Source organism: Ursus maritimus, unplaced genomic scaffold (genome assembly GCF_017311325.1).
Source record: "Ursus maritimus isolate PB19 unplaced genomic scaffold, ASM1731132v1 scaffold_31, whole genome shotgun sequence".
Classification (NCBI taxonomy): Eukaryota; Metazoa; Chordata; class Mammalia; order Carnivora; family Ursidae; genus Ursus; species Ursus maritimus.
In genome coordinates this window covers 2,564,572-2,582,912 of record NW_024425675.1, presented here as the reverse complement: position 1 = coordinate 2,582,912, position 18,341 = coordinate 2,564,572, and the positions used below count along the sequence as shown (strand labels likewise).

General features: G+C 35.8%; 1 protein-coding gene across 2 annotated transcripts in view; it reads right to left on the bottom strand.

Moving 5' to 3' along the window:
* CUL2 (cullin 2) overlaps positions 1–18,341 on the bottom strand; it is a 97,546-nt gene that overhangs the window by 59,157 nt on the left and 20,048 nt on the right. For both annotated transcript variants that reach the window (XM_040645255.1, XM_040645254.1), the window contains exons 2-4: positions 15,424–15,564; positions 5,919–6,021; positions 2,570–2,664 (exon numbers count right to left, since the gene is read on the bottom strand). In XM_040645255.1, the coding sequence (XP_040501189.1) occupies positions 2,570–2,664; positions 5,919–6,021; positions 15,424–15,542 (317 nt within the window). In that variant the 5' untranslated portion in view covers positions 15,543–15,564. The remainder of the gene's footprint in view (positions 1–2,569; positions 2,665–5,918; positions 6,022–15,423; positions 15,565–18,341) is intronic.

Below are 18,341 nucleotides of genomic sequence, written 5' to 3'. Positions count from 1 at the left end.
GTGCAACACTCCCATGGTTGGTCTCTATTTCCTGTTTCTGCCATCTCCAGTTCATCTAAAAATTACTTACCTATTCAGAATCCTAAGCAGCTCCTTCATACCTACAGATAAGCATAAACTTCTCAGGAGAGTGGTTTGTTAATGCTGAAGAACCAGCTACTAGACCTGCAGAGGTCTAGAATCACTGTATGTATATTCTTGAGCCGGCATTATTACCTTAGTGGGGCTTTATGGTTTATATCTGATAGGACAAGTCACTATTCTCTTTACCTCATGGAATAAAACTTGAGCTTACATTAACTGTATCTTTCTCATTCCAGAGTTCTACTCTTGATGTTAAGTTTAAGCTTGATAGACAAGCTTTTAAAATAATTTAAAGATATAGCTTAAAATGTAAACAGTGCAATTTTTCATTTTGATGTGGATACAATTCTTAATTTCTAAGTCACTGGAGTATTTTACAGTCAATTTTATTCATCACACATTTGTTTTTAAATAAAGACATATGTTCTAGGAAATCATAAAAGAAATCACGTTCCAATAATTTCTTTAAAATATTTTATACTCTACCACACAGGCAATAAATACCTGGCTGTTCTGCTCACATACAATGCAATAGTTTCTATAATTTTTATAATGTTTTTATAATTTATTTCATCAACAAAGTACTTAATAAGTATCCTTTGCTTTCCTCAAATATTAGCACTGACACAATTAAAAATAGTACCTGACAATAATGAATAGCCAAAAGTAACTTTGAAGCCTCAGAGAAACCAAGCATTTCAATCTGTCTTAGGAAATTCCATTACAAAAACTGTTCTCATGAATACAGAGTTCTTTAAAGTAAATAAAATGTGTAGAAAGGGCTCAAAATATTCTAGCACTCACTACCAACTGGATTTCAAGAGCTCTTAGTTCTCCAGCTAATATCTTACGTATTCCACTTCAAGAGCCAGCAGTGTCTAAAGAGATATGGAGTACTAGGAAACATGAGGCAGAAATATCATTATTTTCTTTAAAGCCAGAATCCTTAAATTACCTATGCTAATGCATATCCATCTTATACATCAATCAGAATAAAGAAGAGGCTAGAAATTACTTCATAAAAACATTTAAAAATACTCTAAAAATTCCTCTAATTCTCCTCCACAATTTAGCTAGGGAATTCTTAGAAGTTCTATTTATGACTATCTCACTTTGGTGGATGAGGGAAAATAAAACATGAAATGTCAGGATGTTTAATGTATGGCAAACACTGTTTAATAAAAGCCAAAGCCACAGTAAACCTTGTGCTTGTCAGCGACTGCTGGCTTCTGATTTTATTACATTTGGCTCTTCTAAGAAGAAATAAAAGCTAATGGCTGTTGAAATAAGCTCCAGTTTCTAACAGAGGCAACTTACAGTAAGTAAATCCAATGTTGTTATAAATACCTACAGGAACATGAACCAGTGACAAAGAACAAACATGCCAAGAGAACCAAGCCCTGGCCTCAGTGTGGTATGGTACTCCAGCAATGCATGAAGAACTGTACAGATAATGCTCTGACACCCGGCTTCACTCCTCAGTTACTCACTGGGGAGAACTGAGGAGTTTCTCCCCAATGAGAAACTGAGGCAGGGGTCCATCTCTGCCCATGTCACAATGCATAGGCCAAAATGATCACTGCCTCCATCATAGGCCACAACCATTTCAAGAGCAGATACTGTCATTCCAAGGGTGAAAGGCCCAGGTGGCTTAATGACACTATTCCTTATTAATCCACTATTCTTTAATAAAAAGGTATCTGCCTTATGCACCCAGGAATTTATTTCCACTGTCTATGTGAACGGGTTAGAGAGTATCAGCGCAGAGTACCACAGGAACATGCCGGAGCAACAGGTAACACAAAAGATCTAAGTAGGAGACAAGGAAGAGGGAAGTTCAGAGACAGGAATGATGGAAAAACACATCAGAATTAGTCATTCAGAGAAAGGAAGACAAGCAATCCAGACAGATATGACAGCACAAGGAGAGAGAGGAAAATGTGAGAGATCACAGGGCATTATGACACTGTAGGTAATTAATATAATGCCTGAAGGATAAGGTAGAACTTCAAGAGAACAACTGCTGAGTGCCTGAACTAATAGTGTTTCCATAAACATAAAATACTGGATCTTAGAGTCAAATAAGAGCATACTGGGGGAAACATGAGCTTGGGTTTACTCCACCAAGTTTCATCCAAGCTGAAGCTGCACTTTGGAACTCTGTCAAGATTTAACATGTGCTATATATATATATAGGGAGAGAGAGTCCCAGACAATATGAAAAAAAAAAAATAGAAGTATGAAATTAAATACAGTCTTAATTTTCAGAGAATAACTTTCCATACATTGCCTGGCTCCCAAAGACCCACAGGACCCAGACTACAGACCTTTCCCCATAGCAAACAAAGTCCATTGAGCAGAAAATGCTTTAGTTTTGTTCATTTATTTAAAAATTTAAAAACAAAGAGCCAAAAGCCAAAACTCTTTCAATTACTGACTACAGGCAACACTGTTGAGGTTGTCAAGAGTTTAAAGGCATACTTACCTATACAAGCAGTCCATGTAGTCTGCACCTTTGCTATATTCCTCCCAATACCTATGATACATAACAAGTACTTGCTCTTCAGACTCCAGAACTCTCTATATAAAGAAGAAATATATTTTTACTTGGAAAGCACTAATCATTTTCATTTCTAAGCTATGAAAATTATCAAAAATTAATGTTCTAAAAAGTATTCTAAATTACAATTACAAATTACATTCTAATTTAACTACTTTTAGTAAAACTGAAACGACCAGAAAAAAATGAGTCTTAGGTATGAAAATAAAGCATCCATACCAGAGAGTAAACAGTTTCATTCTCTAAAAGGTAAAATGTAATGGTGTGAGATTGTCTTTGGGCTAGAATATTATATTAAGATCAGTTTAAAAGAGGATGTAATTCTACTGCCACATATCTGTGCTTCCTCAAATCCCTCACTTTTGATCATCCTGCTAATTATATAAATATATCATGACTCTGAATTATTCACTTATGTGAATAAGACTATTTATGAAAATTGACACCTTTCCTATATTCCCCAAATAAGTTGTTTTATATTTACTTCACAGAAATTTATTACTTTTTGAAAAATAAAAATCAAACTTAAATCTGAGATCTAATTTTTTAAAGTTATTTTTGAAGGAAATCTAGTCTAACAGCAAAAATACACTAAACTGATATTTAAAAGATCTTAGGTTCTTTTACTCAGTTCTTTCATTAACTGTCAATATAACTTTAAGTAAGTCGTGACCTCAATTTCCATCTAATTAATTCTCTGCTGAAATGCTATGCTTTTAAACTTGGAATTTTAATAATTAAGGCTCAAGAGACAGAAATAACCTATAAATAGTATTTTTTGCCTATCATATTAATAAATTAATTAAAAATAGCAACTACTACTAATAATGTTGGGGGAAAAGCACCCTTAGAAACTGCTCTGCTCGGTGAATAAATACAAGAACAATTTGTTACTGTACGTCAAAACAATAAAAAATGTTCATGACCTATGACTTAATAATTCTATGTCTAGGAATTTATCCTATAAAAAACTTGGCTACGCAAAAATAATTTAGCTACCAGGATATTCACAGAAGCATTGCTTATTATAAAAACAAATTATATATATTGCAAATAAGCCATATGCCCAGCAGTATGAGAATATTAAACAAACTGTATCATCTCCACACAATGAAAAACTTTACAATCATTGCCAGAATTACAAAAGTCCATTTAATGACAGAGACTTACAATATTATTAAAATCATAAAGATTATAAAGTATATAATACGATTCCATTTTCTAATAAAAATGGAAGTCTACACAAAGCAAAAATATGCAAAAGACAAGGATCAAATTATATATATATTTACATATGCCAAAATGGATGTACTTAAGTACAGATCATAAAAAATATTCACAGTAGTTAATTCTGGAAGTTTGTTATGAGTGTTGTTTTGGTGATCATTTTCTTCCTTTTGCTTATCTGTATGTTCTAAATTATCTAAAATGGCAATGCAATACTTTAGTAATTAAAAAAGTTCCCTCCCCCAATCAAATAAAATTTTCTTCTCACAGGAGAAACTGCTTCAAATCTGTTGGCTATGTTAATAATTTACTTTGTCATCAACATATTAGCCAACTTCTTTTTTGTCACAGGATCTAAGAAAACATATGGTATACAATCATATAAGTATTCTAAACTTTCATAAAACGATTTCACATCATTTTAAAATGCAACTATACCAATGTTAATTTCCCAGTGTTAATAATTGTACCACTGTTATACAAGATGTTAACCTTAAGAAGCTGGTAAAGGGATAGAGGAATTCTGTATTATTTTTGCAACTTTTCTGTAAGTCTGAAAGTATTTCAAAATAAAACATTTAAAGAAACACAAACCATGCTAAAATATAAAACTGCAAAATTTGTAAGTGCCTTACACAGGTAACAGTTAGGGTATAACCAAAGTTCACAAGATGATCATAGAAGAACTTTAACTTGTAAACTAAATTATTAAACATTACAAGAACAATTTAAAGTACCTGTTATCAAAACTGCTTTCATGAGCTGACAAATGTACATATTAGAACACTAAAATGTATCTGCCATGTATAATAAAAAGAAGAGTATTTCCTTCAAAAGTTTTAAAAGAGAAACATCACATGACCAATTGTGCTCTGGGGTTATCACCACTTTAAAACTTATCTGCACCTAGCCACATCCAAAGTTAGACACAGTATTATATAATGTTATTGTATCTCCATTCTATTTTATTTTATTTAAATCCAATTAATTAACATATAGTGTATTATCAGTTTCAGAGGTAGAGTTCAGGGATTCATCATTTGCATGTAACACCCAGCACTCATTACGTTAAGCGCCTTCCTTAATGATCACCCAGTTACCCTATCCCCCCACCCTTCTCCCCGCCAGCAACCCTCAGTTAGTTTCCTGGAGTTAAAACAGTTTCTTACGCTCTATCTCCCTCTCTGATGTCATCTTTTTTTATTTTTCCCTCCCTTCCCCTAGGATCCTCTATTTTCTTAAATTGCACATATGAGTGAAGCCATATGATAACTGTCTTTCTGACTGACTTACTTTGCTTAGCATAATATCCTCTAGTCTATTTCCATTTTAAAGATAAACTTAAATTTCAATCCATAAGGGAGAGTAAGTGAGTTGCCCATGGTGACACAGCTAATGAAAGGTAGAGTCAAGTTTCTAGCCCAGACAATAAGTGATCTCTTCCAGGTCCTGATCAGATCGGTAGTCCAAAATAAGAACTACAGCCCATAGCCAAATCCCACAAGTCCTTTGTTCATACACAAATTAAGTCTGGGTGTTGCCCTGGTACATATGGCATACTAACTAAAATAAGTGGTCACAGGGACAGTTTCTATCATGCTTTTTAATTTACCATTTTCCTTTTTCATTTTAAGTTTTTGTAAGACTTTATGTAGGACATGAAGAAGCAGCTAAACAGTTGAAAATAATAAAGACAGAGATTTACCAAGAGGTGGGATGCAAGAGTAAGAGAGAACTAGGTTCTAATAAACACCATCCAGAGGATGTAGAAGGAAAACTTTAAAGTTGAACAAACCTTGATTTGAAACCCCACAATTTTAGCTACTAGTTATATGATCCCGAATAACTAAACATTTCCCTGGGACAATCTAACAACATAATGCACAACTCATAAACCTTAAACATGTATAATCAGAAAAATGCTATTTAGGTAACAAAGCAAATAACCTTAATCTGATGTAAGTTCTGCACTGGAAAACAGTAAACTAGTCTAATAATAACTACCCAGCTACAGACATATTTATATCATGTATGCACCAAGCCTTACCTTGTGCAAATGCCGTACGTGATTTTCCAAAAAAATCTTAGTTTCTGTATAAAGTCTTTCTCCAAGGGGTTCGGGATAGGCCACACACAAAGCATAGATATCTCTAGTTAAATTGTTAAGGTTTTCATATTCATTGGAGATATTACTTTGAAACAAGAGATTTAACTCAAGTTCGCCATTAAAAAATGAAAAATCCTTTCAGGCAATTTAAGATTATACAGGTATAGAAAAAGTAAAACGTATAGCCATGCTTACTTTAAAAAGCACCATGTTATTCATTTATTCATTCAACAAACATTTCTTGAGAATTATTAGAGAGCATTGTAAGGAAAATGGTTCTTCTCAAAGAGCTTAAAATTCAGAGCAGCATTCTGGTAAATCAAGTTACCCAGAAACCTACAAAATAAGGTTTATCTAAGAATGGACATAAGCATAATATCAACAAAGGGCTATGGAATATCACAGCAAATATGTCTATGCAATTCTGAGAAACAAAGTTACAAAAATTACTCATTTGACACATTTTCCCACATCATACTACTCGTCAGAACATCCTCCAACCTACATACTATCCTTCAGTATTTGCTCTGTTAGAAGAATTACAGTATGAATAGTAATGTCAATTAATCAATTAAGTTTTTGAATACCAACTTTGCTAAGTATCACAAGTGGTACATCTGCTGTGGCAGACAGTTCTTAATCAGGAGACAGACGAAACGGGGTGTGACTAAGACTTTAGTTTTACTAGCCAGTGATCTTGACCAAGTCTCTTAACCTTTCTGCGTTGCCATTTCCTCATCTCTAAGCTAAGGGTGATAAACCCCCTCTTGATAGCTCTACAGAATCCTTTTAAGGCCCAAGTAAGTTCCTGAATGTTAAAGTGCTTCATAAACTATGCATCACTGACCAGATGTTGAAGATAAAGCATATATGAAGCAATCTGAGAACAGCCTAATTAGAGATGCAGATCAAAACTGAAAATAAGGTTGATTATTTGGGATGGAGTCACGAATTTAATATACTTATATAGTTTTATTTATATTATAAATATATTCAATATACTTAATATAAGGATCAGGAAATATTTCAAAATAAAAATTTTGCTTAAAAATATGGAGGTAGGGGGGTGCCAGGTTGGCTCAGTTGGAAGAGCATGTGACTCTTAATCTCAGAGTTGTGACTTCAAGCCCCACCTTGAGTATAGAGATTACTAAAAAAAATAGTAATAATAATAATAAACTCAAAAAATTTTAAGAAACGATCTTTCATTATAAAAAAATATAGAAAGGTAGGGATGAAGATCGTTCCTCTTCTATATCTCCATAACATTTTACATATTCTTCTTCTGTAGGACTTACTTTTATACAATAGAAATTATTTATACCTTTGTCATCCACAGAGGCCTATTCTTAATCATCTCTAGATTCCCACCTCCAAGGCACAATTCCTGGCTCATAAAAGGCACTTATTAAACACTTGGTGATGGAAGGGAGGTAGGTAATTAGTACCACATGCTCTATTTACCTAGTATCCTTACTCCAGAAACAACAAGCAGCCCCCTCCATATGAGGTCATGATGGGTAGATTTTGGTCAGACTTTCCCAGGTTCCTTCTAAATCCTTTTATTTGTTTTTAATTACATATATTTAGTAAATAATAAAATATCTTCATGTATATATGTATACATTCTTCAATATACTATTGTGCTAAATATAAACAAATATTTACAGTAAAAAAAAACCCAAAGAAGCAAAAATATCCATACAATGTAATATTGCTGTGCCAGTTTTTTGTTTTTTGAAGATATTATTTATTTATTTGAGAGACAGAGACAAAGAGCCGGGGGGGGGAGGGGTGCAGAGGGAGAGGGAGCAGCAGACTCCCTGTTGAACAGGGAGCCTGACTTGGGGCTCAAACCCAATGCCGTGAGATCATGACCTGAGCTGAAGGCAGACACTTGACAAACTAAGCCACCCAGGCACTCCTGTGCCAGGATTTTTTGTAGAAAAAAAATACACAGTAGGAAACAAACTATTACGGTTACTTTAAATCAATCGAGATATAATGAACCTTTATAAAATAGAAGATTAAGTAAAATATAAGAACTATTTACCAACAACATACAAATATTAACTTATATTACAAAGAAAATCAAAATTTTAACATACATCACCTAAGAAGGAATTTAGAAATTTATCTGGACACAAATTCTATAGAGAACTGATAATAGTTGGGGGAGAGGAGAAGGAACTAGGTATGAATACAGAAGAAAGGTGCCCCCAAATAATGTATTAGATGAGCTCCTGGATCCAGCTTGGAGGTTTCAGCTATAAATTCCTCAGGGGAAAAAAAAAAGTCCTGGTTCACCACATAAGAGTTTTGTTATAAATATACATTTATATTTAATCTCGATTACTCATCACAATCTTACTATAGTAAAAACAGATATAAAAGTGTTGTCAGAATTAAATGTACTAGAAGTGAAGAGAGTAGTTACCCCTACTGACTGAGAGGAAATGCTTCTGGGATACTAGGAGTCCTATTTACTGGGTACATGGGTATGTTCATGTTATGAAAATTCACCTGTATGTTCCTGTGTCAGTGTGTACACTACACTTAAATTTCAGTTTTTTAAAAAATAAAGACTAAATTTAGCCAGGATCTACATCAACAATTCTTTTGGCAAAGGTGTGATGCATTTAAGATCTTTAAGTTCTGAATACCTACTTCAAGAATTTTCATCTATCATATTTGCTCTACCTTTTTTTTCCTGAAGCCATAATACACTTATTTCTAGAATACACTTGATACTGAAAAATTAACATGATTCAATACCGTAATTTCAGCATGATATGCTAATTATGTGCCCAAATGTTCTGTATCACCAAAATTAGGGTCTCGATATATCCACTGCATATACATGTAAACAAAATTGGCTAAAAGGAGTCACACTACAGGACTTACCCTCTTTCCACTTAGGGAAAAAGGATCTGTGTGCGGCAGGGAATACAGACTTTCCCATTTCAATCCATATACAGATTTATATACTGTTTGACACCCTCAGTGAGGATGTAGTTGTATGTTTCTTTTTAATAGAGTCTACCTTAATAAATCTTTTAATTTTTTAACTCACCATGTTTGTGGTCTCAGTTAACCACTGTATAATGTCACTTAACCATCTAAAAGATATTCCTAAATATGCTCTTTTTCTCTTACCTATTCAAATATCTAACCACCCTGGAAATATTTAGGCATTAGGAAGAGCACCCAACCCTCTACGATTCAATTATGATTTGCTTTTAGGCAAGGCACTTTAAAAAACAAAATATGGGAAATAACTGGAGATGGCCAGTTTTAGACGTAAACACTCTCTTCTTCAAAGTCATGTTTCCTTAAGTTACTCTTTAGGGAGTCAGGATATAAAAATTCCTCTATTATGAACTTTCCAGTTATAAAAATTCTCAGTCAAAAACTGTTCCAGGGCACAAGTTCTGAACTCTGTTACAACCAAAAGACAGCGTTGGACAGCAGCAAAATCATTTATTTTGGTTCATTTTCTCTATTAAAGGTGCTACCTAGGCTTGGGTTTAATTTTGATTTTAACATTATTAATTCTATTGTGTAGTGGGTCCAAAACAATGAGTTCTACAATGGGGATGTAAAGATTATCCACAGCAGCAGGAAACACACCATCAACCATTTTCTAAGAAAGAAAATTCCCCATTTGGAAAGGAGGAGTAACACTGTATTATTATTATTTCAGGGGTCTTGACACTGGGCTGCAAAATCCACCTTCCTTTCTTCTGTCTCTGCTCCCCCTCAACTCTTGCTGCTAGTCTTTTTCTGTCTGGGCTCTCACCTCCCCCTCCGCCACCCTAGACCCTTATCCTGTGTGCCCTGGTCCTGCTGAGGGCCACTACAGATGACTCTCATTGGAAACGAGAAAAAGAAGGGCACCTGGCTGGCTCAGTCAGTGAAACACGAGACTCCTGATCTCAGGGTTGTGAGTTCAAGCCCCATGTTGGGCGTAGAAACTACTTAAAAATAAAATCTTTAAGACAAACAAACAGGAAAAAAGGGGGGGGGAAGCAAGGACAGAAAAGAAGCCATGGGAAAAGCAGCACACATTGTATGTTTATGGGTTCTCATATGAAGGTATAGCTTGTAAGAGATTTATATGGATGTGCTTTTAAGTTATGTGTATTACATATAACAGGAAACAAATTTTAAACAGTGCTGGTAAGTTTAAAAAAAAAAAAAAGGAAAGCTTATCTTAAAATTGAAAATGGTAGAATGACCCATTAAAGTATTGAGAATAAAAAGCAAAGATCTTTATTGACATTTCTGAAGAAAAAGAATAAACATGCAACATGTAAAAGATGCAATATCTATGAAATCATCAACTAGCAAGCAAGGATATAAAATCACTGGTTAAATGGAAAAACCTTAAAGTGTATAATACAGAATCACAATAATCAAATATTCATCTGATTTAATTTGGAATAGAGTGAAAATGTTACTGATGCTTCAAGCAGAGAAAACTACAGATAAAACCTTTACCAATCTGTACAATCTAAGAAAAAGGTTAATAAGAAGTTCTCCTAAAATTTGTGAGGATCGTCAGAGACGGAGATGACCTACTTCAATATTTTTCAATGTAGTCAAAGCTGGTCTATGTTTGAAAAGATGCCTGACAAAATACATATGAGAAATGAGGACAATGGTACACCTGGTTTTAAAACCTGGTCTTCCTATCTGGGAGAAATACATTCATGAAGGCATTTTAGATTTCTCCTCACTTAATCACTTTAGACTTACCTAAAACCATTTAGAATCTAACTTGCCCTTAAGTAGGAGAGATTCTATATTATACTGCAGGGTTTGGGAATTGTCCTAAAAGGCAGCTTCCAAAAGGCAGAAAACCAGGAATAAAAGTAAACCAAAACAGCCAAAGAACTCCAACCCAGAAAACAATAATGGTAAATCTAGATCTACACCTAGCCTTACTATAGAAAAGCACTTGATAGAAATCCTTAGCAAAGGGTAAATCCCAAACCACCCTAAGCTGTCATAAAGCTTTTTTTAGGAAGTATTACTACTTGTGTTAGGCAGAATTCTAAAAATGCCCTCCTAAGATATCCCACCCTAATACCTGGAACTGCTACTTTACATGGCAAAAGGGACTCGGAGCAAAAATTCAGAATTATGATTACTAATCAGCTGACCCCAATAGGGAGAGTATCCTGGACTCTGCAGGTGGACCTAATCCAATCAAATGAGCCTCTTAAAAGCAGATCCCCATCTGCTTCCAGCCCTCTGTGGCTAACTGCAGAAGGGGAAGTCTGAGAGAGCAAAGGGAGATCTGCCATGCCACTGCTGGCATCGAAGATGGAAGGGAGTCAAATGCAAAAACTGAGATGTAACAAGTCACTGAGAGCAGTTCACAGCCAAGAGACAACAAGAAAATGGAGACCTCAGACCTGTAACTGCAATGAACTGAATTCTCCCAATTAATAGCAATGGGCTCTGAAGAGGACCCTGAGCTCTAGATGAGAGTTAGCCAGCCAACTCCTTCATTTCAGCTTTGTGAGACCCTGAACAGAGAACCCAGTCACACCATGGACCTCTGATCCACAGAACTGTGAGGTAATAAAAGGATGTTTCTCAAAGCCACTAAATTTGTGGTAATTTGTTATGTATTTAAAAACTGATGTATTTTATTGACATTACCTATCAACCAGAATGCCTTGCATTATACCTGGATGCAGTACATTTATGAAGGATGAGTGTTAAGAAACCTGCTTATCAACACAATAAGAGAAGTAGCTAAATATTAATGTTATTTATTTCATCTGTACAGTATGCTTAATAACATTTAGCTGATAGTAGTTATTCACTCACCAAATATTTGCTGAATACCTACATGTGCCAGATGCTGGGAATATAGCAGTGAACAAAATGGATGAGAATCCCTGACCTTATGGAGTTTGTATTTAGTAAAAAATGTTGTGGACAGGGTTCCATAAATTCCGTACTTCCACAAGTTAAACACTTCAACTGACAGACCAAGCTTCCTTAATGCCCACTTCAAGAGTATAAGGAGACAAGCATTTTACTTCAGCATTCTATCCCACAATACGAGTAAGTCATATCCCATCACTAAACCTCGACATCCTCAGCTATAAAATGGGGCTAGTAATACAACTTTTACAATGTCACTGGTAACAAATTAATCACATACATATACATGTTGAAAGAAAAAATTGTGACCCAGAAATATATACACAGCATGATTCAATTTATATAAAGTTCCAAACACAGAAATAACCAATAATTGTTAGGGCTGTATACATAAGCAGTTAAACTATTTAAAAAAAAAAAAACAAGGAAACAATAGGTGCAAAAGTCACAAGAGTAATTCCCTCCAAGATAAGCAGCGGGCTTGTGAACTGAGACGGACATGTTCCTGCACCTGTGCAGTGATTACACAGGTGTTTGCGCTGTAATTATCTGCTCAACCCCACATTTACATCCTATGAACTTTTCCACACATGTACCAGCTAACCCTTGAACAACGAAGGAGGGGTGCCAAACCCCCAACAGAAGGAAATCCACATATAACTTTTGACTTTCCCAAAACTGCACTACTAATAGCCTACTGTTGACTTGACCTTATCTGAAACACAGTTGTTTAACACATATTTTGTATATTATATGTATTTGATACTGTATTCTTACAATAAAGTAAGCTAGAAAAAAGACAATCTTATTTAAATCGTCAGGAAAAGAAAATACATTTTCAATACTGTATTTATTTTTTAAAAAGGGGGAGGAGGGGCGCCTGGATGGACCAGCTGGTCAGACAGCTGGCTCTTCACTTCCACTCAGGTCATGATCTCATGGGTCCTGAGACTGAGCCCCACATCAGGTACGACGCTCAGAAGGGAGTCTGCTTGAGATTCTCTCTCTACTCTCCCTCTGCCTCTGCCCCTTCCCTCCCTAGTTCTCTCTCTCTAAAGCCTCTAAAATATTTTTTTAAAAAATGCACATAAGTGGATACACACACTTCAAACCTGTGTTCAAGGGTCAACCACATTACACTTCACACACCCCAAAAATGCTTTATAAAAGATCAATTACTATCACATATGGTGATACACAATTTGGGGGAGGCTTCCTTTCATTTTCAAAAGATTAAAGTTTTATAGCCTTTTAAATTTCTACCTAAGATATCTAAGGGTCAGAAGTCAAACTTATATTCTTGGGCAAATTAACAGGGAAAAGGATTTTACTTCAGAACAATTAGTAACACAGTCCTTTATTTTCCAAAATAAAATTTAAAGAAATTCCATTCTTAATTTTATTGTTTTTGCAGATATTCTTTATTTTAAAGGGAGGAGAAGAAAATTCATGAACGGTTAACTGGACCATCTTAGATGAATCAAACAGTAAACATCTTAGAAATAACAGTGACCGAAGCGACACTTTCCAGGGAAGTCAGATATTTCCATGACCAACTCCTTCTTTCTCTGTTTATTTTAGTTGAAATAGCCTTAAAACTACCTACGTACTTGTCTAGTGAAGCCTCATTAGCACACAAGTAGCTTTAAAATTTTCCATTTTATTGAAATTCCTATGCGAAAAAGAAAAAGATTCCTATGCAAAAACAATCCATGATGTTCCATTAAAAAATCAGAATAATTCAATAATGAGCTCTTCAAAGGCAGAATCCGTATCAATTATCCTCTAGATATACTGGCAAGTATAGGGAATTAGATGTTAGAAATCTCATATTCAAGTCTGTGCTCCTTCAATTACTACCTGCATGACTGAGTATCAATTTCCTCCTTGTTAAATAAAGACAATTATATCTGCCCCACCAATCTGATAGGCTTGTCTGAGGTACCAAATAATATAAAAAATATAAAACACCCTTGCAAACTATGAAGGCTTCCAGAAACATTACCATTATTTTATTTATTTTTAGTGCCTAGAACATAGATAGCCTAACATTCTTAGTAATGACTGCAAATGTAATGAATGAGATGGTTTGCTGTTGGTCTAAAAGAACCTCACCGTTTTTGCATCAACACTCAGCTTAATATAAAAATTGAATTAGGCATTAAGAACAAGTTGAGTCACTGTTATAAAACCCAAGCTTTTCTAAAGAGCATACGCCCAAATAATGAGGGTAGCCGTCCCTTAGACATAGAAGACTGCCAAAGGGCAGCACAGACTTGGAAAAAACTGAATCTCCGCACACATTTTGGTTAATACCTTCACATCCTAATTTCCCTTTCTGGAGAAAGAATCTCTGGTTCCTACAGTATGCATCCAATCCTCCAGGCCTCTAGCCAGGCCCTTGCCATTTGGACCCAGAGACACCCAGACCTCAACCCTACCCCTTCTTTACCCTGAGACAGGACACGTGTGATGTTTCCTGTGGTAAGAGACTGAGACAGTTCAGAAGTCTGCCAGTAAACATGTTCCAATGTACTTATGTTGTCCCCATGCCCACCCAGCCTTGGTCCCTGGTAGACACTGGCAGAGCTGGTGAGCTGGTGAGACTGCCATCCATGGCTTTGCCCCAGGTACCTGTAGCCAAGAGTTCCCAGAGTCCACTTTAACCTCCCAAATACTAAAAAGCTTAAGTATTTCAATATTTGGGGGGGCTTTTTTGGTGCCAGAGTCTATACCCTGAATGCCGGGGTGACAGTGTTTTTTATATGTAAGTAATATATACAGAATGTATATATTAAAAAAAAAGGGGGGGTTGCTGTCATGTAGGAATGCAGTACACTGGAATTCAGACTGTTCCAGAGAAACCACAAATTCGTATTCTCATATAAAATTGCTAATTCACAAATACAGACAACCCAATTAAAAAAATATATTTCTAGCTGTCAAGTCATTAAACTTGCCATTCACTCTCTACCTGAAACATTCTTCCCCCAGGTATCTGTATGACTTGCTCCCTCGCTTTGGTCCAGTCTCTGTTCAAATCACCATCTTCCTCAGAGAGGCCTTCCACAACCATCCCACCTAAGAGAGCCGCATACATACGTACTCCAACCATTCTCCATGCCCTTACCCTGCTTTATTTGTCCCTACAGAGTCTATCACTACCTGCTAGTAGAAGCACTGGCACCAGATTTTTTTAAAATGTCTGTTTCCCTTAGTAGAATGAAGGGAAAGTGGTTTTTTTTGTGTACAATTGTATTCCCAAAGCCTCGGGTAGCACCTGACATATACATGAGTGTTCAATAAGTACTGTTAAGTGAAAGGTTCAGATTGTTGACTGACACATACAGGTGAACTTGGAAATGTAAACAATATATGTGAAAGTAGTCACACTAGCATTTCTTCCATTTATATAAGCATAAGCCTATTCTCACTTTTCAACAAGTTTATCAATTTAGGACATTTACCAATGTTCACTGATACAGTTACTGATACAATATCACTATCAATACAAGAACATTTATCAATGCCACTAAAAGGATACGAGAAGCGATCGTTCCATGTTGCTCTTTCAACGTATTCCAACATAACAACTGCTTTGATTGTCGTTAAAAGTTTGTTCCATGTTTCATCAAAATCTACTACTCTTGGTTTCAAAGACATTGTGCAAGTTTAGTGTTGAAATCTGTTAATTAAAAACAATAGTAATGTTAGCATGAATTCTACAAACAAGTTACTTGTTTTTAAAGCATCACATAATTCAACAGCACAATAGACAAAAGGGGTGAGAACAGAACCTGGCACATAGTAAAAACACAATAAACACTGGACACTATCTTTTCATGACGATCCAGACAAGGAATTACATAGAATATTTACATTCATTACAAACTCTAGGAAATGGAAAGCTTTTATTACAAGTTATTTATGATCAAGAGTCGTCGTTTCAAGGATTTAGAAGACTCAATATGTTGAGGGAAAAAAGCTGGAGCCCCATTACCCAAAAAGCTAACTCCCATCATGAGAAATATGCAAAGACACTCAATAAAAAGGTTTTGGCTCCAAATCCTTGTATGTACTCTTTAAACTGGGGAATCAGGTAGTATGTGGGGGAATAGAAGAAGACACAAGGAAGTAAAAGGGTTTATCTTCCCAGAGCATTAGTTTAGGTAAAAGATTAGGGAGGAAATTTACATTTCTATCAAAACAATGAACTGTAGAGTAGAATGCAAAATCCACATGAATCTAAACAGATAAAAAAATTTGTAGATTTCAAAGACTATCAGGGTTGCAGCAGAGAAATGAGGCTCCATCTTAGATTCTCAGAGTATCCAGTCCCACTCCCCTAATGAAAGCATGCCTCTAGCATGAAACCTCTGGTTCTGGAGACCTTGACCAGCCTAGAAGTGAGCTAAAAGATTTCTTTTGCCTAGCAGACAAGCTATATTCTCAAAGTTAGCCGCTGTCTGAAACGAAAGGTTCCTAAGGGTAGAGAAACTTGGCTCAAGTGCTAGATTCCAAATGCTTCTCAATATCACATCAGAAACACAGATTAAAAGAGAATTCTTTTAAAGTTAAATTTAATTGCAGAAGGGAATACTTTTCTGACACGTGTTTTAACATCCTCCCCAAAGTTTTCCAGAATTAGTGGAACTGTGAACACCAACCTAGACTGTAGGCAAGGCCAAATAAGGAGGAAATCCTTTCTCTTGTCTTCTAGTGTGTAGGAAAATTGGGGGTAGGAAAACAATGGGGAGAAGGGGAAGAAGCATAAAGAAAAAAAGGAGACAAGGGGAGGAAAGTGGCCACATACCCCCAGCCCACCAACTGGAGATGGCTCTAAGCCCTTCTTACTTTTCTGTCCTGAGAAGAAAAGAACTCAAGGAGTCCAAGGAGACTTTAAGAAAGAGAAACAAAAGGAATCAGAGAGAAACCAAACAAAATCCAAGAGGGTGTGCCACACTGAATCAACAGTCTTTCCTCAACATACCAGAGACTAACCACCAGGCTTTATTTAAACTTCCAGTACTATCTAGAATGGATGAGCAGTAATCTGTGAGAGTAAGAGTGAGTGAGTGTAGTGTATATGTGTGTGTGTCGTGTATGTGTGCTGTTGAATAGGGATAGGGGAGAAACAGGAAGGGAGGGAGGACCTAAAGCTTTAGCTCTACAAAGGGAAGTAACTTTAACTCCTTCTTATCCTTATTTACCACATCCTATCCAACTGTGTTCCTCAGTATTTCTTAAATTCATCCATTCCTATAATATTTATATAGTACTTACTATGAGCCAAGCACTATTCTAAGTGCTTTATATAAACTCATTTAATTCTCAGAACTATCTGATTAGGTAGGTCCAATTATTCTCTCCATTTTCCAGATAAGAAAACTGAGTCATTGGGTGAGTAAGGAACCTGCTTAAGGTCACAGCACTATTTAATTGTGGTCTCAGAAGGATTCAGACCTGCGCTGCATCCCATGCTCTTAATTGCTATATGCAACTATACTGCCTTACTAACATCTCTGGTGAATCTTAAATACTTGCCAGGCACCATCCTAGCCTCTGAGGGTACAGTGGTCAATAAACAAAATTCATGACCTTCAAGGTTAGAATCTCAGAACTGGCACTCAAAGACAAAAATAACCTACCTAAACCAAAAAATTGACCGAGTCCCTCTTGTACTTAAAGCTGTTTGATATTTTCCACTACAGATAGCACCAAGTTTAAGCTCACTTACAATCGGGCATACTAAGCTTCTATGATTTGACCTTATTAGTATAAGCATCTCTCCAGCTTCCTCTTCTCATGGGACCCCTTCCTTGACATCATAATCCAGTAACTTCTCTCTGCTGAGAGGTCATCAAACTCAACAGGCTGATTCATACACCCAGCCTTTACTCTTTTTGTTTTCTTTACCTAAAATTCTTCTCTTTTTCTTCCTCCCTCTTTCTACTCATTCACCTAACTCTTACTGATATTATAGCCTTGGTCTAGTATATCTGTCTTTAAAAAACTTTCCTGGACCCAGTTAAACCAGGTTAGGTGCTCTATTTTATGTAGCACATGAGAAAATTCTGTACCTACCACCGTTAGAGCACTAACCAACCTGAACTGTAATTATCTGAGTGTTTCTTGAAGATAAGGCCTATTTTGTTACTGTATACCAAAAAGTTGTCAATGTTCCCTTCACAATAGTTTTTTCCCCTTATAAAAATGGTATTATGCCCACTGCTTGTAAATTATTTTAATGGCTACATAGATTGCCTTTTACCTTTATTCAAGTTTTGACAGAATTAGAGTGACACTGACTTCTTTGCTGAGACCAACAGGGTTATGGTAGAGTGGGCACATATGCATTGATACTCCATTTTTAGATGGATGGAAAATATGAAAGTCAAGGTGAGAAAAACACTAGGTTAGTGAGACATACTAGAAATTAATGAACCAATAGCTGAAAGTGTG